The sequence below is a fragment of the Hyperoodon ampullatus genome, assembly GCF_949752795.1.
Source record: "Hyperoodon ampullatus genome assembly, chromosome: 15".
In the NCBI taxonomy this organism is placed as follows: Eukaryota; Metazoa; Chordata; class Mammalia; order Artiodactyla; family Ziphiidae; genus Hyperoodon; species Hyperoodon ampullatus.
In genome coordinates, this window is record NC_136928.1 from 1,130,067 (window position 1) to 1,153,553 (window position 23,487).

The 23,487-nt window shown below is 38.2% G+C and overlaps 1 protein-coding gene across 1 annotated transcript in view; it reads left to right on the forward strand.

Moving 5' to 3' along the window:
- Window positions 1–204: 204 nt before the first annotated feature.
- Window positions 205–23,487, forward strand: part of M1AP (meiosis 1 associated protein) — a gene marked incomplete at both ends in the record, with an annotated part of 74,522 nt that continues 51,239 nt past the window's right edge. The window contains 3 exons of the mRNA XM_079721472.1: window positions 205–444; window positions 19,701–19,886; window positions 20,817–20,985. Of these exons, the coding sequence (XP_079577598.1) occupies window positions 205–444; window positions 19,701–19,886; window positions 20,817–20,985 (595 nt within the window). The remainder of the gene's footprint in view (window positions 445–19,700; window positions 19,887–20,816; window positions 20,986–23,487) is intronic.

The following is a 23,487-nucleotide window of genomic DNA, read 5'->3' on the forward strand; positions in this document are numbered from 1 at the left end:
ATCCCTTGGCAGCTGTTAAGATGGGATAGCCTAGAGAAGCTTGAGTTAGTACCTAGTTTGACTCTTTTCTGGACTTAGTCCCCTAGACCTGTGTGCATTGTTTCAACTTTCAGTTTTATGAAAGCCAATGATTTCTCTTTTCTTCCCTATAGGTGTAGAGAATATCTAACTGGTGGCTACAGTTCCACCCCTGGTCTGGCTGCCATGTATCATGGGCAAACTACTAGTAAAGGGCCGTCTAATTCCATGCAGATTTACCAGCAACCTCCAAGGCTTCTCATTGTGCATATCGCTCTACCGTCCTGGGCTGACCTCTGCTCCAACCTCTGTGAGGCTCTGCAGAATTTTTTCTCTCTAGCCTGCAGCTTGATGGGCCCCAGCCGCATGTCCCTCTTCAGCTTATACGTTGTACAAAATCAGCACGAGTGCATCCTCCCCTTTGTGGTGAGTATATCTATATTTGTTCATTTTATCCTGAAAGCAGATATGAGGTTTCTGGAGCAGAGATCACAGTTTTTATTCTTACAGTAATAACTGTGCCCATTCCCCATACCCAATACCCCACAGGCAACAGAAAGAGCCCGATGTCATCCTACACATGGGGGATTTGTACTGCAGAAGAGGAACCCCAAAATTATTAATATGGGAGTATATATAGGCCACATCTTACCCCCCCCCACCTCCACTCCTGAGAGAGAGAGAGAAAATTTGGCATTTACAGTCCTTTGGAATGTAAGCAACTGACCTCTTTCATCCCTCTTTGAAATGTAAACACAGGGAAGTAAATCTCTAAATTTCTTTAGAGATCTCTGGCTACTCTATCTCCCTTTAAGTTTCTAAGACTTGTCCTTTAACCCAGGTTCCAGGATTTTTTGCTCAGAAAGCCCCAACTGTGCAGAAATATGAAAATATTTTTTCTCTATACTTCCATATAGGACTTAGATGAAACTCCCCCTAGGGTTTCAGAAGGCAAAGGCTGGGCTAAGGGCAATGCTTTTACAAAGCTCTCTCACACATAGACAACTATCTCTTTTCCTCCTCAAACAAATTCAGATCTTCACTTTCTCCCCTTTACAAAGTTCAGAATCTCAGGGGTGGGAAAGACTTCAGAGGTTCTAGTAAATCCTCTTCCTAAGACAGCCATGCTGTTGGGATAGCCAGAAAAGACCTCATGGAGAGCCAGGACTTTTGATTCCTACCTGGTGTGAATAAGACCTCCTCCCACATAGTGTCCATGGAAGCCATGTGGGAGCCTGGACTCCCTCCAACCCATCCAACATTAACAAGGTTTCTATCTCTCCCCCTCCCTATTGAGGTGGTGTCAGAGGATGCCATGTGGGAAGTGGCAGTGAGGCATCTTTTTATCTCCAAGGCAGGATGGTGTCAGTGAAGGCCTAGTGGGAAGCCAGGACTTTTAGGACATTTTTCCTAGTGGAAAGCTTAATGGTAATGAAGCTTACCTACCCCCAGCATGTCAGTGGGGGGGCATATGAGGAAGATGAACTTCCACCCCCACCCAGAGGTAACAAGGCACCCTCCCTTCTGGGATGTAGTTAGAGGCCAAATAGAGTCACACCCCAACCTGACAGTAATTATGTGGAAACCTCACTTCCCCCATTGGTGCAGTGTCAAAATAGGCCTACTAAAGCAGAAGACTTAAACAAGATCCAGAGTCTTACAGCATAATACCCCAAATGTCCAGAATACAAAAAAAAAAAAAAAAAAATCACTCATGATTATCAAGAACCAGGAAAATCCCAACTTGAATGAGAAGACAACAGACACCAATACTGAGATGACACAGGTGTTAGAATTATCTGAAAATGCTTTTGAAGCAGCCATAATAAAAATATTCCAACAAGCAGTTATGAACGTTCTTGCACAAATGGAAAAATATAAAGTCTCACCAAAGGAATAGAAGTATAAAGAAAAACCAAATAGAAATTTTAGGCTGAAAAATGCAATACCCATAATTTTAAAAACAAAAATCTACTATGGATGGGCAAAATGGAGAGGACAGAGGAACTTGAAAACAGAATAGAAATTACCCAATCTCAGCAACAGAGAGAAAAGAGACTTGGAAAAAAAAAATTAGCAAAGCCACAGGGATCTGTGAGACTATAACAAAGAGCTAACATTTATGTCATCACGGTCCAAGAAGAAAGGGACAGGAGGGTGGAGCTGGACAAATATTTAAAGAAATAATCACTGAAAGATTCCCAAATTTGGCAAAAGTTATAAACCTAAAGATTCAAGAGGCTGGTGGAGCCCCAAACAGAATAAACGTAAAGAAATCCATTCTAAGACACATCATAATCAAAATTCTAAAAACTAAAGACAAAGAAAGACTCTTGAGAGTGGGACACTGACACCTTACCTATAAGGGAGAAACAATAAAGTAATGATAGATTCTTTTCATTAGAAACCATGAAGGCCAGAGGAAGTGTCACATTTTTCAAATGCTGAAAGAAAAGAACTGTTAACCTAGAACTCTGTATCCAGTGAAAATATCCTTAAGGAATGAATCAGAAATCAAGATATTCTCAGATGAAGGAAAACTAAGAGAATTTGTCACCAACAGACCTACCTTAACAGAATGGCTAAAGGAAGTTCTTGAATCAGAAAGGAAATTATAAAAGAAAGACTCTTGGAATATCCAGAAGGAAGGAAGAAGAGTGGAAAGAATAAAATATGAATAAAGATAATAGACTTTCTCTAGAGTCTTCTAAATTATATTTGACAATTGAGGCAAAAATTATAACATTGTCTGATATGGTTGTTAGTGCTAGTGTATTTAGAGGAACTATTTAGGATAATTACATTATAAATGGGAGGATAAAAGGACTTAAAGAAAATTAAGGTTTTTACACTTCATTCAAAAAGGTAAAATATTGACACCAGTATACTGTGATAAGGATGTATATGTATAATGCAATACTTAAAACAACCTCTTAAAAAATCTATATAAAGAGATACACTCAGAAACACTATAGATCAATCAAAATGAAATTCTAAGAAAATATTCAATTAACCCACAGGAAGATAGGTAAAAGAAAACAGAGAAATGAAAAACTGAGGGAACAAACAGAAAGCAACAAATAAATCAACAGGCTGACATACCAATAATTACATTAAATGTAAATTGTTTTATGGGCTTCCCTGGTGGCACCTATCCCTGGTCTGGGAAGATCCCACATGCCACGGAGCAACTAAGCCCATGCACCACAATACTGAGCCTGTGCTCTAGAGCCCGCGAGCCACAACTACTGAGCCTGCGTGCTGCAACTACTGAAGCCCATGCACCTGGAGCCCATGCTGTGCAACAAGAGAAGCCGCCACAGTAAGAAGCCCATGCACTGCAACGAAGAGTAGCCCCCACTCGCCGCAACTAGAGAAAGCCCGCATGCAGCAACGAAGACCCAAAGCAGCTAAAAATAAATAAATAAAATAAATAAATTTATTCTTAAAATGTAAATGGTTTTAATACACCAATTAAAAGAAAGAGGGAATTCCCTGTGGTCAAGTGGTTAGGACTCTGTGCTCCCACTGACAGGGGCCCAGGTTCAATCCCTGGTTGGGGAAATAAGATCCCACAAGTTGCGTGGTGTGGCAATAAATAAATAAAAGAGATTGGCGGAGGTGGGGGCATGACCCAACTATATCCTATCTACAGGAAACTAACTTCAAACACAATAAAAGTAGGTTGAAAGTAAAAGGATGGAAAAAGATATAACATGATAACAATCAAAACGTTATTAATATATCAAATTATGTAGACATAATGATAAAAAGAGTCACAGAACAAGAACAAATAGTCCTAAAATTTATATGGAACCCCGAAGACCTAGAATTGCCGAAGCAACCCTGAAGCAAAAGAACAAAGCTGGAGGCATAACCACCGCCCCCCCACTCCCTCCAGACTTCAGACAATACTACAAAGCTACAGTAATCAAAACAGCCTGGGAACTTCCCTGGCGGTCCAGTGGTTAAGACTCCACACTCCCACAGTAGGGGACACGGGTTCAATCCCTGGCCAGGGAACTAAGATCCTGCATGCCGTGTGGTGCAGCCACAAAAAAAGAAAAAAACACCTGTGATATTGGCACAAAAACAGACACTCGGGTCAATGGAACAGAATAGAGAGCCGAGGAATAAGCCCACACACCTACAGTCAATTAATCTTCAACAAAGGAAGCAAGAATATACGATGGAGAAGACAGTCTCTTCAGCAAGTGGTACTGGAAAAGCTGGACAACAACATGTAAATCAGTGAAGTTAGAGCACTCCCTTATGCCATACATAAAAATAAACTCAAAATGGCTTAAAGACTTAAATATAAAGCATGACAGCATAAAACTCCTAGAAAAGAACATAGGCAAAATATTCTCTGACCTAAATTGTAGCCATGTTTTCTTAGGTCATTCTCCCAAGGCAAAAGAAATAAAAGCAAATATAAACAAATGGGACCTAATCAAACTAAGAAACATAAACAAAATGAAAAGACAACCTACAGAATGGGAGAAACTATTTGCAAATGATGTGACCAACAAGGGCTTAATTTCCAAAATATACAAACAGCTCATACAGTTCAATATTAAAAATAAATAAATAAATTTAAAAAATGGGCAGAAGACCTAAATAGACATTTCGCCAAAGAAGGCATACAGATGGCCAACAGGCACATGAAAAGATGCTCAACACTGCTAATTATTAGAGAAATGCAAATAACTGCAATGAGGTATCACCTCACACCAGTCAGAATGGCCATCAAAAAAAGTCTACAAGTAATAAATGCTGGAGAGGTTGTGGAGAACAGGGAACCTCCTGCACTGTTGGTGGGAATGTAAATTGGTGCAGCCACTATAGAGAATAGTATGGGGGTTCCTTAAAAAACTAAAAATAGAGTTACCATTTGATCCAGCTATCCCATTCCTGGGCATATATATCTGGAGGAAACCCTAATTTGAAAAGATACATGCACCCCAGTGTTCATAGCAGCACTGTTTACAATAGCCAAGACATGGAAGCAACCTAAGTGTCCATCGACAGATGAATGGATAAAGAAGATGTGGTATATATATACAATTTTACTCAGCCATAAAAAAGAATGAAATAATGCCATTTGCAGCAACATGAACCTAGAGATTATCATTCTAAGTGAAGTAAGTCAGACAAAGACAAATACTGTATGATACCACTTACGTGTGGAATCTAAAAAAAATGATACAAACTGAATTTGCAAAACAGAAACAGACCCACAGACAGAGAACACAAACTTATGGTTACCAAAGGGGGAAAGGGAGGAGGGATAAATTAGGAGTTTGGGATTAACAGATACACACTACTATATATACAATAGATAAACAAAAAGGGCCTACTGTGTAGCACAGGGAATTATATTCAATATCTTGTAATAACCTATAATGGAAAAGAATATGAAAAAGAATATATATGTGTGTGTATACATATATATGTATCTGAATCACTTTGCTGTACACCTGAAACTAACACAACTGTATCTGAATCACTTTGCTGTACACCTGAAACTAATACAACGTTGTATATCAAGTATAATTTTTAAAAAATTTTTTCCAAAAGAAAAAAAAAGAGTCAATCCAACAAAAGACAGCAATCTTAAATGCGTACCCACTAAACAACAGAGCTGCAAATGTCTGTTAACTGGTCAATGGATAAACACAATGTATAACTCTCACTCCATAAAACTGGAGTTTCCTACAAGTACACTGAGGACAGAGTGAAGGTGATACTGATGTTTACCGCCACACAGCAAGTGTGTTCCTCTGTTGTGCCATCTTCCTCGTGCATGTCTGTCCCATGACCACATTTGGCTGTGATATCTATCTTCTGTCAGGCAATAGGGGTAAAGAAAAGTTGAGAGTGATCTGGAAGGGCAAATGAAGATATTCAGCATAGGAGGCCTTTTGGGAGATGAGCTCATGTCCCAAACAAAGGCAAAAGGATTTCATTACCTTCTTCAATTCACTATGTTCTATGCCTCTGGTACTCCTCAGTACATCTGGCCTTAGATGAATCCCTGATCCCTTATCCACTCCATTAGGAAAGACAGACAGTTCTAGACTAAAAACAGCCTCTGGTAACTCAGGAAAAATTGCCAGCCAAAATTTCCATCCAAACGAACAGTAAGTTCAACCACGGTCAAAAGCTCAAGAAAATCACTGAAACAATGCCATTACCTTATGTATAGAACAGTCCAATCTTTGTTTAAAGAAAAAAATATTACCTTAAATCCATTTTCTCTGACCTATATAAGTATCTGACGTTTTCCATCTGCAGAGTTAGCTCAAAATGTAATTGGAGGAAGACAGCAGGTAGGAAATCTTGCCTGAGTTGAACACCTCAATTTATCTCCTCATATTTAATTTATGAGTATAATAAAATAATTCTGAACTTTTTATGAGAAATCTTGACAAAGGAATTATAATTAAAATATTAGAATTCCTTTTATATCTATTGTGCCCTTAATATAAATAAATTTGACCAAAATGATTAATCTCTCAAAGCAGAGTTTCAGAAGAATTCCATTACTGTGAAGATTTTACCAATTCTTTTACCTTTTCATGAGAACAAAGAAGTTACTTAAATCACATATGATCTACAATGGTATTTGAGGACCAGTAGTGGTCTAATTTGCCTATTACATTTATTTTCTTATCCTTACTTTCTGATCTTCAATAGAATCATTTAAAACCGGCAAATAATAAGAATATATTATATTGAATAGTGTTCAGGTAAACTCCAATAAAGATAATAAACTGTAATTGAGTGCTGCAGGAGGGTGGGGAGAGTAAGAAAAGGAAATATACAAATTTTATTATTGTATAGTGGAGATTTTCATCTCTCATTAATGGATATTGTTAAAGAAATAACTTAGAGGAATTATATAAACATGGAATTATAAAGATAACCCCTAAAACAAATACAAACCTTTCTAATTATGACAAGGGAAACATATATAGGGCAAACAAAGTTACACAGTATAGTGATTTTTCAAAAGCTATGAAAACAGTGTATACCTTAAAATAATATAACTAAAAATAACTAAACTTACCTATTAAAGTACTTTAAAAACAGATTTGATTGAAGAACAAAATTCTACTGTATTCAAGAGACTACAACAAAGTGATTCAGAAAGGTTGAAAATAAAAGGAAGGACAAAGGTATACTAGGCAAGTGCACCCCTGTAATAAAAAAACAAAAAGCATGATTTTAATATCAGACATCATTGAATTTAGAGCAAAAAGCACTAAACACGACTAAGAATGGCACTTTAATGCTAGGACACAAAGCAGAGAAGAGTAGAGCATTATCAAGAGGAGCATAAGAAATATATTCAGTAAGAGAGCTTGTTGGAGGGAGAGTCTATTGAGAGTATATCAGTTTTGAATACCAGTGTACCAAATAACATAGTATCAAAAATTTTTAAAGAAATGTAATGATATGTATGAAAGAAGTCTGCACCTTCCTGAAGTGCTCATGGAATAGTCACAAAAGTTGACCATAGGTTAAGCCACAAATAAACCCCAAAACTTTGATGAATTCCAAAAAGTACAAGTAGATCAGTCAACATTCTCTGAATACAATGCAATAAAACTAGAAATAAATAGCAAATACAGAACAAAAAGTCACTACCTCCTGGAAATTTTTAAGCTATTTAATAGCTTTTGAATCAAAGAGGAAATTAGGCAAAAATTGCAGTATATCTAGAGAATAATAATAATGAAGCACTGCATATCAGAACCTATGTGATAAAAAAAAGTTAATGCTGAGAAAAATTCATATCTTTAAAATATAAATTTCATTATTTTAAATTATATTAGTAAACCAGGAAAACTGAAAATAAATGAAGCAAGCAACTCAAGAAGAAAAGAAGAAACAAGCTTAAGGAAAGCTAAAGGAAGGAAATAATAAAAATAAAAACAAACAGTAGTGAATATGAAAATAGAAAATGGTAGAACAAATGAATAAATCCAAATTTGTTCTTTGGGGAAAAAATAGGAAATAGATCAGCCATTAGTTAACTTAGTTTTTGGAAAAGAGCAGGGGGCGAAGGCACATATACCCAAAATAAGATAAGGAGAAAGTAACCACACTTATGTGAAATGCATAATTCTCCATGAAAATATAATTACCGAAAGTGAATTCAGAAGTGATAGAAACCTGCCATTTCCCATAAAAGGAATAGGGAAAGTTATGAAAGAAGTACCCTCCCCCAAAATAAAGTACTGGAACCAAATGGTTTTGCAGGGGAATAATTCCAAACTTTTAAGGAACAGATTGTTAAAGTTTTTTAACCATTTTATACCACAGAAAGAAAAAAAAATCCTTCCAAATTCTTTTTGTGAAGATAATGTAATATTGATCCTAAAATCCAGCAAACATTACACAGAAAGAAAAACTACAGACCAGTCTCACTTATGACTATCTATTAAACATCCCAAATAAAGTATTGGCAATAGGATCCAGCTCATATTAAAAAATCATCTACAGGGGGCCTCCCTGGTGGCGCAGTGGTTGAGAGTCCGCCTGCCGATGCAGGGGATACGGGTTCGTGCCCCGGTCCGGGAGGATCCCATATGCTGCGGAGCGGCTGGGCCCGTGAGCCATGGCTGCTGAGCCCGCGCGTCCGGAGCCTTGCTCTGCAGCGGGAGAGGCCACAACAGTGAGAGGCCCGCATACGACAAAAAAAAAAAAAAAAAAAAAAAAAAAATCATCTACAGGAATGCAGAAATGGTGCAGTATTGAAATATATTAATATAGTTTACTATGTTACTATATCTAAGAAAAATATGATCGTGTTTATTTCCATACATAGTTTAAAAATGGTGTTTAATAAAGTGCAACATCCAGTCTTATTTTTAAAAACCTTAAAAAATTAGGAACAGGTGGCTATTCCCATAGTGTATGTCTGTGACAACCCAAAAACCAGATCTTACTTAATGAAAAGACACTGAATATATTCCTGTGTAAGACAAGTAAGTTTACTATCATCACTGTTATCTATCAGTATTTTAGAGATTTTCACTGATATAATTGCACACATAAAAAAGAAGTTAGAATATAGAAACAAGGAAAGGAGGGACTTCCCTGGCGGTCCAGTGGTTAAAAACACTCTGCGCTTCTGCTGCAGGGGGGCGCGGATTTGATCCGGGGAACTAAGATCCCACATGCCCTAAAGCATGGCCAAAAAAAAAAAAAGAAATAAGGAAGAAAAAGATAAAATGATCGTTATTTGCAGATTAATGGTAATATATCTAGAAAACCCAAAAGAATCAACTAGAAAATTACTTAAAACAACAAAAGAATTCATGACAATGGTCAGGTACAAATATTAATACAGATATAAGTACGCTTTAGGGCTTCCCTGGTGGTGCAGTGGTTAAGAATCCGCCTGCCAATTCAGGGGACAAGGGTTCGAGCCCTGGTCCGGGAAGATCCCACATGCCGCGGAGCAACTAAGCCTGTGTGCCACAACTACTGAGCCTGCGCTCTGGAGCCCGTGAGCCACAACTACTGAGCCCACATGCCACAACTACTGAAGCTCGTGTGCCTAGAGCACATGCTCTGCAACATGAGAAGCCACTGCAATAAGAAGACTGTGCACCACAACGAAGAGTAGCCCCGCATGCCGCAACTAGAGAAAGACCGCGCAGCTACGAAGACCAAGCACAGCCAAAAATAAATAAATAAATGAATAAAATTTATTTAAAAAAATAATAATAATATGTACCCTTTATATTATTCCAGGACAACAAACCAGAAGTTAAAATGGCAGAAAAGTTCTCATCACAATAATAAAAATGATCAAATAAATGCTTATGAATGAAAATAATAATAAATTCGCAAGATTTATATGAATTAAAATGCTATTGAGAAACACAAAAGAAGACTTGAACAAATGAAAAGTCTTTAGTTCTTGGGAGGACTCAGACCAGAAAGATGTCAGTTATCTCTAAATTAATCTATAAATGTAATCCAATTCCCAGTAAAATTTCTAACAGAAGAACTAGACATCTTGATAATAAAGTTAAAATTAGAAACAAAAAACAAACAAGGATAGCTAGAGACTCTTCCTCTCAAATATTAAACATATTCACAGTGTGATACTGGAAATTGAAAAAACAGAGCAATAGAATACAATTTAAAGTCCAGAAATAGACCCAAATACATGGGGGGATTTAGTGTATAATAATGATGCTATTTAACATTAGTTGGAAAAATTATTCAACAAACTAGATAGCCATGTGGGAAGAAATTAGGTTAGAGTCATACACACAGCTTACACCAGTATAAATTCCAAAAAAAAAAATTTTTTTTAATAAATAAATAAATAAATAAATATATTTATTTATTTATTTAGTTATTTATTTATTTATGGCTGTGTTGGGTCTTCGTTGCTACGCGCTGGCTTTCTCTAGTTGCAGAGAGTGGGGGCTACTCTTTGTTGCGGTGCACAGTCTTCTCATTGTGGTGCCTTCTCTTGTTGCGGAGCATGGGCTCTAGGTGTGCAGGCTTCAGTAGTTGTGGCTCGCGGGCCCTAGAGTGCAGGCTCAGTAGTTGCAGATGGATCAAAGATTTAAATGTAAAAATTGAAAATACCTAAGTACTAGAACAGACTGTATCGGTCTGGGTCCAATCAGGAAACGGAAACCACACAGTGATTTAAACAAGGAAAAAGTATATAGAGTATTTTAACATAGTTTAACATATTAAACTATGATAATATAGCAATTATAAGATATAAGAGAGCTTTTTGTGGTACCCTAGGGCTGAGGGAGAGATCTCAAAGAAGGACAAACTTGGAAAGGGGACCCCTTTCCCAAGGCTGGGGTTTAGACCCAGTTGGAGAATATATGGTTGCAGCTCACTGGATGCAAAGAAGTTCACTGGGGCTTCCCTGGTGGCGCAGTGGTTGAGAGTCCGCCTGCCGATGCAGGGGACGCGGGTTCGTGCCCCGGTCTGGGAGGATCCCACATGCTGCGGAGCGGCTGGGCCCGTGAGCCATGGCTGCTGGGCCTGCGCGTCCGGAGCCTGTGCTCCGCAACGGGAGAGGCCACAGCAGTGAGAAGCCCACGTAATGCAAAAAAAAAAAAAAAAAAAAAAAAAGAAGTTCACTGGTTTGCTCAAGCCAGAGCTGATCCATGGCTACTGGGAAAGCAGGAAGCAACCCTCCAGGTGTAGGCACAGTGGCTGATGCGTAGGCATGCAGAGAGTGGAGAAGCCAATGTGGGCAGGAGGCCTGGAGTAAGCAGTGTCCGTGTTGGAAGAACAGCAGCATTTGGAGGACCACAGGAGACAAAACTTCTGAGGGGATGGACAGGTGAGCAAAGGGAATCAGGCATCAGTGCAGGCAGGAGGCCTGAAGCATGCAGTGTCCGTGCTGAGTGGACAGCTGACAGGTGATCAGGTTAGGGCTGAGAAGTTCCCAATGTCTTAGTCAGCTCGGGCTGTGACTGGCTGGTTTAAACAATAGACATTTATTTTCTCAAGGTTTAGAAGGCTGAAAGTCCAAGATCAAGGTGCCAGCCTGGTCAGGCTCTGGTGAGAGTCCTCCTCCATCTTGCAGACAGCGGCTTTCTCGCTATGTGCTCACATGGCCTTTCCTCAGTGCATGTACATGAAGAGAGAGCTCTGGTGTCTATTCCTCTTCTAAGAGCATCAGTCCCATCATGGAGGCCCCACTCTCATGACCTCATCTAAAGCTAATTACGTCCCAGAGGCCTTGCCTCTAAATACCATCACACTGGGAGTTAGGGCTTCAATTTATGAATTTTAAGGGTAGACAAACATTCAGTCCATAACACCAAGGGGCTACAAGTTCTGGGCATGTGGGTGGAGTACTACCAGGTAACTTCATACCCCACTGGTTTCAGCAGGAGTGCACCTTCCTCCTGCAACGTCCCTCCAGTACACTCTACTCAGAAAACTTAACATCATGATTACTGTAAAGGAGAAAGGCTTAAAGTAGAATTCTGTCTATTATTGCAGAGATATACTGAAGGGTGAATTTTTAGCTGAGAGGCAATAAGTCAACAATTAACATATAGACCATGGGGGAAATATAACAGTAAGAAAGGCCTTTCTAATCATAACACAAAACCCAAAATTCTGAAAATAAAAGATTAATAAATTCAGCTGATAAATATAGAAAATAGAAAATATACACTTGGCCAAAAAAAAAATACTGTGTGTAAAATCTAAAGACAACTGACAATATGAGGAAAAATATTTGCTTCTATATCACATAGGGTTAATTTCCCTAACCACGTAAAGATTTCCTTAAAATCAATAAAGATGGGCTTCCCTGGTGGCGCAGTGGTTGAGAGTCCGCCTGCCGATGCAGGGGACACGGGTTCGTGCCCCGGTCCGGGAGGATCCCACATGCCGCGGAGCAGCTGGGCCCGTGAGCCATGGCTGCTGGGCCTGCGCGTCCGCAGCCTGTGCTCCGCAACGGGAGAGGCCACAGCAATGAGAGGCCCGCGTACTGGAAAAAAAAAAAAATCAATAAAGATAATAACCAACAATCAATAGAAAGTGAGAAATTATATACACAGTTTTCATTAAAGGAAATACACATGATGCTGAAAAATTGAATATGTTCAGTCTCACTTATAAAAGAAATGCAAGTTAAAACTACATTGAGATGCTATTATTTTTCACTTATTTGGCGGGCAAAGATTTTTTTTTAAGTTTAATGACATACTGTTTATGAGAATATAAAGAAGCAGACACCCTTATATGCCATTTATGGGCATATATTTTAACACAATTTCTGTAGTGGGCAATTTGGTATCACAATTTACATACCCTTTAGCCTAGCAAGTCTGTTTTTAATAGGTTTTGTTTTGTTTTGGCTGCACTGGGTCTTCATTGCTGCACGTGGGCTTCTCGAGTTGTGGCACATGGACTCTGGAGTGCATGGGCTTAGTTGCAGTGTGTGGGATCTTAGTTCCCCAACCAGGGATCGAACCCGGGCCCCCTGCATTGGGAGCACAGAGTCTTAACCACTGGACCACCAGGGAAGTCTCACAAGTCTGTTTTTAGAAACTTATCCTATAGATATGTTTTCATATGTGCAAAAATGATTTGAGTATAAGATTATTCATTTCAGCATTGTTTGCAGTAGCAAAAGATTGGAAACAACCTAATGTTAATTAATAGGGAATTGGTTAAAGTTATGGTCCATCCATTAATGGAATACTATGTAGCCGTAAAAATTAAAACACTCTTTATATATTGAATGTAACGATTACCCAAATTTACTCTGCATCAAAATCAAGATACGAAAGAGTATCATAATCTCTTCTATTTTGGTAAGAAGAAAGATCAAGTTTATCATTTATATTTTCTTCCATGTAAAGAAATATCTCTGGAAAGATACCCAATAAGCTAGTAATATTGACTGCCTCCAGTAAAGTACTGGTTAGCTAAAGAACAAGAGTAGGAAGATGACTTTTTCTACATATTTTTTGTAACCTTTGAATCTCGAATGCTTGTTGAATGTGAGAAGAAAAATCGCAACAAAATTTTGGAAACTATTATACATGTGAAAAGTGATAATTGACTTAGCAGTCCCAAGAGAGCTAAATCTTAAGCCAGTAGTGGGAGACCCAAGGAAGAAAGCATTTTAAACCACCAAGTTCTCCAAAGCCTTAGGAATTGGTAAAATCAAGTACTTCTGGAGGTAAGAATGAAGGTAGGGATAAAAGTAGAAAGATGTTGAACATCTGTTTAAAAAGCAGTTTGACATTTAGACGCTCTCTTCTACTCCAAAAGCAACAAACTTATTCGTCACCTTAGATGGGGCATCACAACATGCCCCATACCAATGGACCCCTAGGAATTTCACTGAGGTAGAAGGCCCCTGAATTTTAGTCGAATTTATTTCCTACCCTCTGGCGTACAAATGTCTTACCAATAAGTTAGAGTAGGTGCTACTTCTTGCTCACTAGGTCCACTCAGCATAATGTCATTAATGTAATGGGCCAGTGTGATAGCTTGTGGAAGGGAATGGCAGTCAAAAATCCCTGTGAACTAAATTATGACATAGGGCTGGAGAATTGATATACCCCTTAGGTAGGACAGTGAAGGTGTATTGCTGGCCTTGTCAGCTGAAAGCAAAGTGCTTCTGTGGGACCTTATAGACAGGAGTGGAGAGAAGGCATTTGCCAGATCAATAGCTGCATACCAGGTACCAGGAGATGTGTTAATTTGCTCAAGCAATGAAACCACATCTAGTACAGCAACTGCCGTTGGAGTCACCACCTGGTTAAGTTTATGATAATCCACTATCATTCTCCAAGACCCGTCTGTCTTCTGTACAGGCCATATTGGCAAGTTGAATGGAGATATGCTAGAAATCACCATGCCGGCGTCTTTCAAGTCCTTGATGGTGGCACTAATTTCTGCAATTCCTCCAGAAATTCAGTATTACTTTTATTATTTTCCTAAGTAGAGGCAGTTCTAGAGGCTTCCACTTGGCCTTTCCCACCATAATTGCCCTCACTCCACAGGTCAGGGAACTAATGAGGGGATTCTGCCAGATGTTAGGTATGTCTATTCCAATTATGCTTTCTAAAACTGAGGAAGTAGCCACAGGTTGCATTTGGGGACCCACTGGACCTGATATAAAATTTCGTTGACCACCTGACCTCCACAAGACCCTACTCTGACTAGTGGGCAACAATGATGTTTGGGATCTCCTAGAATTAGTGTCAGTTCATAGCCAGTGTCCAGTAGACCCTGAAATGTCTGATTATCCCCTTTACTTCAGTGTACAGTTACCCTGGTAATGTTCAAATCTTTCTGGTCCTTTTTTGATAGTTTTTTAATTCTTTGTTCATGGTGTTGAATCCCTCTTTTATTTCTTTAAACATCTTAAAGGTACTTAAATATATTTGATAATTCTAATATTTGAAATTGTTGGTATTCTAATTCTCCTGTTGTTTCTGCAGACTCTCTCTCATGATGTTTGTTTCCTCACTGATTTTGTAATTTTGGATTATGAGCCTACCTTAAGCTGATCTTAATGTGTGAGAATTCTGTGAGGCCTGAGTTTAGGGTGTATACCTCTAGAAAGGATTTATGTTTGCTTGAGTCAGGTGCCCTGAGGTGCTATCAACCCAGGACCACTTTAAGTTATGTTTTAAACTTAGGGTTTCCTAGACCCTGCAGATAAAGACAAATCCCAAACCCACACGAGGGGAGATATGTGGTTTCTAGGTCCCAGCAGTGATTTCTTTCTCATTTCTACTCAGAGCTCACATAAGTCAACAAGTTTCATTGTCACCTCCCTTGACCAGCGAGTAGATTCTTTCTAGCCCACCTTTTCACTGAGAAAATAACCTTTTGAATGATCTTAACTTTGAGCCAGGATGGCAGTTCCAACTCTTCTCCTTATGAGGGCCTAAGCCCTTGTCTCCTTCTCCTTTACAACACAAAGCCCTAGGTTCCCAAGATCAAGAAGTAAAGCCAAGGCTTTTATACCTATCTCACACTGTAATTTCCTGTTGTCCCCACTTTGGTACCAGGGGATTTCCCTTAATTTCTTATGAATTCAACTATGCATATAAAAGATATTTGTGCTTTATCTAGTATGTATACTGTTAGGTGGTGGAAGAGTGTGTTTCAGATATCTAGTTTATTTATTTGTAGGTGCTTTTTACATATTAAGAATATTAATGCCATGCTAATCATATACATTGCAAATATTTACCCAGTTTGTTTTTTGTCTTTAACTTTATTCACATTCTCCTTTACTTAACAGAAAATTTTAATTTTTATGTGGTCAGATCTCTTCATTTTTCCCTTTATGGTTTCCTACCTTTGTTGTCATGTTTCCAAAGGCCTTCCCTACCAGAAGATAGTGTCCTTTTTTCCCTACTAGTTTCCTAGTTTATTTTTTCAATAAATTTCTCATTACTGAATAATTTTAGATTCATCAAAAAGTTGCAAAGGCAGTACAGAGAATGCCTATATTTTCTAACTTATATTTTTCTTCCCCCTGAAATTTATTATATGTGCATCCATTTACCATTTATTCAAAAATAATTTGTTTAATAAAACTGTGTTCCAGGTACTGTTCTAGGCCCTCCAGACCTGGCAATGAAGAGATAGATCAGATTCCTCCTTTAGTATATTATTATATTGAGCTTATATTCTAGTGAGATAGACAGACAATAACTTGTCAACATACTTTGGAAAATGTCATTCTAGTGTGACTCTTATCCCTTTCTATTCTGAGGCTATTTATCTCACTTGTTTGTAAAGTTAGTAGAAAGTGGGAATTATGTCTTTTTTTAGGTACCTAGTACATCATAAGCACATAATAATAAATGTTTTTTTAAATGGATGACTGAATGGACCTATGTCATTTACATAGATACTATTTTTTTTTCCACTTATTTTTGTCAGTTGTAGAATAGGGCCATTAAGCCAATACAAACCCCTTCTGTTTAATCAGCAATGTTTTAAGTGCTTTTAGGGTTTGATAGTGATAAAAAATAATAACCACAGCTAACACTGAGTACATACTGTGTGACGTGGACTAAGTCATTTAATAGTTAGTCTGTAAGATAAGTATTTCCATTGTCCCCAGTTTCTAATTGAATACATTTTAGCTTAAGGACTCATAGTCAATAAGAGGAAGAGATAGGTTTGGAACTCAAGTCTATTTGGATCTAAAACCTGAACCAAGACTAGGACTTCTTTAACTAAAGTGCCCACTACTCTTCAACAAACATCCTCTACTCTTGTCAGGCACATTTCCTCTTCCTCTCTGACACATTATATTCACTTTCAACCTCCATAGATGCTTGTATTGAACTTTCAGCCTCTCTACCCCAACACACACACATAAACACTTAAAATGTTGTATTCTTTTTACAAATCTCACCCTTTCAATTCTCAGCCCAATCTCACCCCCTTTCCAACAACACTTACCTTTCTTTTTCTAAATCTCTAAAGTATCAATAGTCTATAACAGTCTCTTTCAACTGGGATACACATACCACTAGGGCTATAAGACTTCCCAGAGTACACAGGAATATATAATTTTAAAGAATTGATATATAGATCCTCAATTTCCACTAGTATTCTTTTCTAAAATTTCTCTGACTAATTATGCCTATGATGAGGGTGTCAGGCTACTTCGTCATTCCCACCATCCCTTTCACAATTACCCTTCTTCCACTTCACAAAGAAAATCCAAAATAAAAAGGAAGAGGTGAGAGGTACAAATCTTTCACCCACTATGAATTTTACTGTGATGAATTGCCATGTGGTTTTAAAACTTGCAGGGGCGGGCTTCCCTGGTGGCGCAGTGGTTGAGAGTCCGCCTGCCGATGCAGGGGACACGGGTTCGTGCCCCGGTCTGGGAAGATCCCACATGCCACGGAGCGGCTGGGCCCGTGAGCCATGGCCGCTGAGCCTGCGCATCCGGAGCCTGCGCTCCGCAACGGGAGAGGCCACAACAGTGAGAGGCCCGTGTACCGCCAAAAAAAAAAAAAAAAAAAAAAAAAAAAAAACTTGCAGGGGCACCAAAGAAGGAATAATTCAAAATACTGGCATCAATGTAAGAAAGTAAATGACTTATGATTGGGTTAAAAATCTTTTGCAACCAGGTGATTTCCAATTTTAACAAAATTTAAGGAAGACTAAATTGAGGGACTTCCCTGGCAGTCCAGTGGTTAAGACTTCACCTTCCAATGCAGGGGGTGCAGGTTCGATCCCTGGTCGGGGAACTAAGATCCCACATGCCTCCTGGCCAAAAAGCAAAACAAAAAAAACAGAACCAATATTGTAACAAATTCAATGAAGACTTTAAAAAATGGTCCACATCAAAAAAAATCTTTAAAAAAAAAGACTAAACTGAGTAGCAGCTGATAGATCATTAAAATAATTTTTATTAGTATTTATATCCCTATATAATTTTTGGCATATAGCTCAGAATGAATTTGACAATTTGATTGACATCTATGTTTATCAGGACGATGGTTCTCAACACTAGAAATCTCCTAGAAAATAGGAATAGGATTAATACTGAATGTTGGTGCCATTCAATCAGTAATTTATTTACTCACACATACCTTAACTAATTGAAAAAAGAACGCAACATGCTCATGCCATTAAGAGATGCATTTCTAATTAAAGTTTATGCTTAATGCCAATAATTATCAAAATAGGTAATATATATGTTGTTTGATCAATTGTATATGAACAATAATTTTAATAATAGTTCAATCTAGATTATTAATTAGAGCCTATAGTCATAGGAAATTTTAAAATCTTACAACATGTAAATATTTTTGACACAGAGAAGTATGATAAGGTGATCAATAAAAAGCTGCCAATCAAAAAATTCTATTACATTATGATAAAACTCTATGAGAAAGTGAAATGGAAATATGAATTCAAGGAGAAAAAGGAATAGTATTAATTTCCATCTGTTAAAAAGAAAGAAGAGCTTGCTCATGTACTTTTTAAATTGAATAATGCAAGTATCAAACCCCTATGATATTTAGATTCTATTGGATTATGTTTTAAAGAGTAGTGGTATAGTTTTATTTTGAAATATTGATATTTAAATATGCTGGAAGTTATATCCTTAACAACTACGTACTTACTTAAAATCTAGATGTCAACTTAAAAACGTATAAAGGAGTATATCATTTTTCATATTCTTTTAGGGAGTACATGAAAAGAAATGCTCAAAGGCTACTAGTCTGTACTTGAGTAGGTTTCTTATCTTCCTATCTAGATTACAAGTTCCCTTTGTGTAAGAGTTATATACTATTTCTTGTGTTTTTCCCAGAGAATCAGGGAGAGGAGCATGTAAGCAAAGTAACATGCTCATGAATTTTATGTGCATTTTGCAAATATTGCTCAATTCTGCTCTTTGATCAGGAGAGTTTCCTTACCCCAAATATAATTCCTCCTCACCCCACCTCCACCTGCTATGGATGCTTGGAATTCCTTCAAATAGTGTCACAAATTTTAATTCCACATTTATTCAAAATGCATATATTCTTAGGAGACGTAATGTCGATCTAGAGTCAGATTAGATTAGATTACTTCCTGAGAACAAGTTTTTGTGAAGGAAAGTGAGGAGAGCCAGGAGATTTACGTGTTGACTCCTTGACCTGACTGCAGACTAAGCCAAGCATCTCCGCTTAAAGTGATCCTGAGGGGCAGATTAGGTAGGACCTTATCAGTTCTAAAATGATCAAAATCCTCATTTCTGATAAAACATCACTCTTGAATAGAGAAGCTCGCTGTGCCTAGACTGACTGAGAAATGAAGATAATGTCTAACAGTGACACTGCTAGGCCTCCAATTTGCAGACCACCCCAAAGTAAAACTAAGCAGTCACAACTGAACCTTCCTTTGGGTGGGTGAATGAGTTAAAACACGTTCTTTCCTGTGTCTAGTAATTCCACATAATCAAAGTCCTTTGGCTGCAAATTTTCCTTCCTCTGGTCTAGGGAAGATGTTAGTGCAGTGCCTAGAACATAATAGGCATTCCATAGATCTTGGTCAAATAAACAGATTTTCAGGAAGGGAAAAGTACTCCTGAGGAGTAATTGATAATGAGATTAGACTGCCAGTTAATCTGAAACCTGAGTCACTGAAGATTTGCATCTTTGATTCATTTTTCTCTGCAGCAAGTGAAAGGGAACTTTGCTAGGCTGCAGGCCTGCATCTCAGAACTCCGCATATTGCAAAGAGAAGGTTGTTTCAGACCACAAGCCACTTCCCTGCAGCTGGCAATAAAGGATGGGCTCCAGCAGTTCAAACAGTACAGTGGACACATGACCACAAGTGCAGCTCTGGCCTACACTTCCCTGGAGGTAAAAGATGGCTTAGGACACTAAGTCATCTTCCCATTTCAGTCCATCTAGATCCTTCATTGTTTGTCATCCTTCTGTTGTTCTCTGTTTCATTCACATTGAAAGTCATGACTAGGTACTCCATTGGGTACATGAGTGACTGTGAGTTAAAACACATTCAGTCTCTAGTAACATCAGGCATCAGACAAATGAGTTTAAAAATAATTATGCTTTCATCTGCATGCTTATTCATCAATTAAAAATGTCTAAGTACAAAAGAGAATTGCATGTATTTAATACTTGCCTTCCAGAGTTTCAAGTTCAACCCAGATTCAGATTGAGCAAGGAGAGAAATCTACATGGAAGTACCACTGTGAGAAAAGAGCATATAAGCTCTCCGATCTTTAGTACACATTTCATGAGTGGAATTTAAGGATTCTATTTCCTTTGTATCCTCAAGAAATCAAAGCACTTTGAGCACGAGGGATACTGCCAATGATTCAAGCAATCTTAAAAACTGAAACACAGTGGGAGACTTCCCTGGCAGTCCAGTGGTTGAGACTCCGCGCTCCCAATGCAGGGTGTGCGGGTTCAATCCCTTATCGGGGAACCCTAGTTGAGGAACTAAGATCCCACATGCTGCAGTATGACCAAAAGAAAACAAAAACTAAAACTAAAACACAGGGATGGCTTCTCATTGGTCACTTTCTGGGGTAGGTTCAGCCTATTTGGAAGGGTCCTGTGATGATCTGTCCCACCAGACCTCTCCCACCAGAATCTGTCAAATGAAATTTGATTTGCAAATTACATATAAATCTTTTTCTTTGCCCTAAAGACAATAGCCACTACCACAGATTTCTGTGGTGTTTAATCCTTCAGATCTAACCTGTTACATTCTAACCTCTGTACCTCAGGGAAGGTAGACACGTTGATTCTTCTATTTATTTCCAGATTACTGTTCTAACTTCACAGCCTGGAAAAGAGGTGGTCAAACAATTGGAGGAAGGATTGAAAGATACAGACATAGTCAGGGTCAGGAGGCTTCAGGTGGTTGAGATCACAAAGGGAGTCCTAGAATGTACGGACTCAGCATCCCCTGTTGAAGAGGCCAGCAACGACGGTAAGAATTAAAAGAAAAGGTTAAAAGAATGGTAAGATTTTAATAAGTAGTATTTTACAGATCAGGAAGATTATTTTCCATGGTCTTTTTTTTTTTTAAGATTTTTTTGATGTGGACCATTTTTAAAGTCTTTATTGAATTTGTTACAATATTGCTTCTGTTTTATGTTTCGGTTTTATGACTGCGAGGCATGTGGAATCTTAGCTCCCTGACCAGGGATCGAACCACTTGCTTTGCAAAGGGAAGTCCTAACCACTGGACCACCAGGGAAGCCTCTTCCATGGTCTTTTTATGTTCTTAAATGAAATGAAGCCAACAGATTTCACTGTGGTTCAGACAGGTGTTTCTAGGTGTTAGAGTTTAATTTTTTAATCATATTTTTAATTTTAGAAACAATATATGTTAATGTAAAACCTGAAATATAGGTATAAAAAGTAAAAATTCCTTCCTCCTCAAGAGATTGGGGTATCCCTCTTAATGCTCCATTAGATAGATAGATAGACAGATAGATAGATAGATAATAGGAAGAAATATTTTATATTTCAATGGGATCATGACATACATAATATTCTGTAATCCTCTTTGCATGTTGTACAGCTATCTATGTTAGTATCTATAGACATGCCTCATTTTTTACTGGATACATGATTTTTTTTACTTTGTGGTTGGACCATAGTTTGTTTAATTGCTTATTAATAAATAATTTGGTTTATTACATTTTGCTATTATAACCAATGCTGTATGAAGAGACTTATATGCACGCCTGGCTTCATTGGCCTATGACCAGTGCGGTCACACAAGGCCCTGCGTTCATAAAGCCCCTATGCTTAGGATTTAATGCTTTTGGGTTGCAGTCTTGAAATTCTTAATCAGTGTTTTGTAAGTGAAGTTTGATGGAACAATGGAACATGTGCCAGGGGATTATAGTCTCGGTTCATATGTGCCCTGCCTACCTCCCACCTCCCCAGGATGGGTTTTGAGTCACTAGCTTCCCAGCCCTGATGTCCCCAGCCCGCCTGCCCCAACCCAGTGACTACTGGCACTCAGATCCCTGCTAATAAATCCCACATAAGTCGCCAGTAATTGTACACTTCCTAGAAGAGAAAATATTCAAACTGAGTCTTAAAGGACAAATAGGAATTAACCAAGCAGAGGAAGAGGAAAGGGCGACTCAAAAAGGAGACCCAGGGACATGAGAAAGCAAGATAAAGCAACTTTCAGAGATGAGCCCATGGTTCCTTATGTCAGGAGCCTGTCAGGCAGACAGGAGTAAGGCTCTAAAGGCAGGCAAGGGTTAGATCAAGAAAGGCCATATATGCCCTAAACCCATTCTAAGACATTTGGATTTCATGCTAAAGCAATGGAAATTTATGAGAAGATTTTTGTCAGGAGATCAAGTAGATACTCTCAGATTACAGCATTTAAAAGGTTTTTAACTGGTTTTAATTTATCCAACACTCAAGTTACAGTTCACCCTCTGTCAGTTCTTTCTGGTTATATTGGTCTTCTCCAAGGTTATACACACCTGGAGGTGTCCACTGTTCTGATACCATTGATCTCTTCCTGGTTCCACATAAATAACCTCACTCTTCCCTTCACGCCCTAATTAGGTTAGGGGGTTGGTAACTAAGGATGTGTTTCCCATCAAATTCTGACACATGTGGATCCTTCCAGCATCATGGACCACTGACATTGCTCTGGTTGGGGCGGGAGGGTGACTAGCCTTGCTGTGTGGTGTATGAGCTCTCAGCCATACACACCCTCTGCTTTTGTCAAGCCAGCCTCCTCACTGACTGTCCTCCTATCTCCATCCCTCCACTTGTAGTCATCTTTTCCTCTGAATTCCTCCCCTTATCCTCTTCCAACCGAATCCCCCCCATCCTTTAAGGCCTAATTCAGGCTCATGACTACTGAATTCATTTTCACTCCTTAGAACAACCACATAGCCTGTGGTCTACACAACACAATTTAGCATTTAATTATATACCACATAGAATTGTTTACCATTGCTTTATTTATTTTTAACGCCTTTATTGGAGTATAATTGCTTTACAATGGTGTGTTAGTTTCTGCTGTATAACAAAGTGAATCAGCTATATGTATACATCTATGTATACATATATACATACACTCGGAGTTGTAAGCAATGTTGAATCTTTAATAAAATGTTTTTCTTCAATTTAGAAAAGCTTATTTAGTTATGTTAAGGCTTATAAGAATGGTCTTAGATTGTATTCTCCATCCTGTAACCCCATAGGAATTGTTTTAAAATTTACTCAAGTAAATGCTTGCTTTAAAGAACCATTTCTTACCCTTGCAAGTGTGGAAATAAGTCATCTGTATACACTTGAAAAGAAATTTAGCTGAAATATCCTGCCTAGCTGTCTCTGTGGTAGTTTTTGTCCAGTTATTTTTTAATTTTTTATTACAAGTAAACATTCCCTATACAGAAGTATAATATAAACAGTTCAAAATGACCCAAAATTCTACCCTCCAGAGATA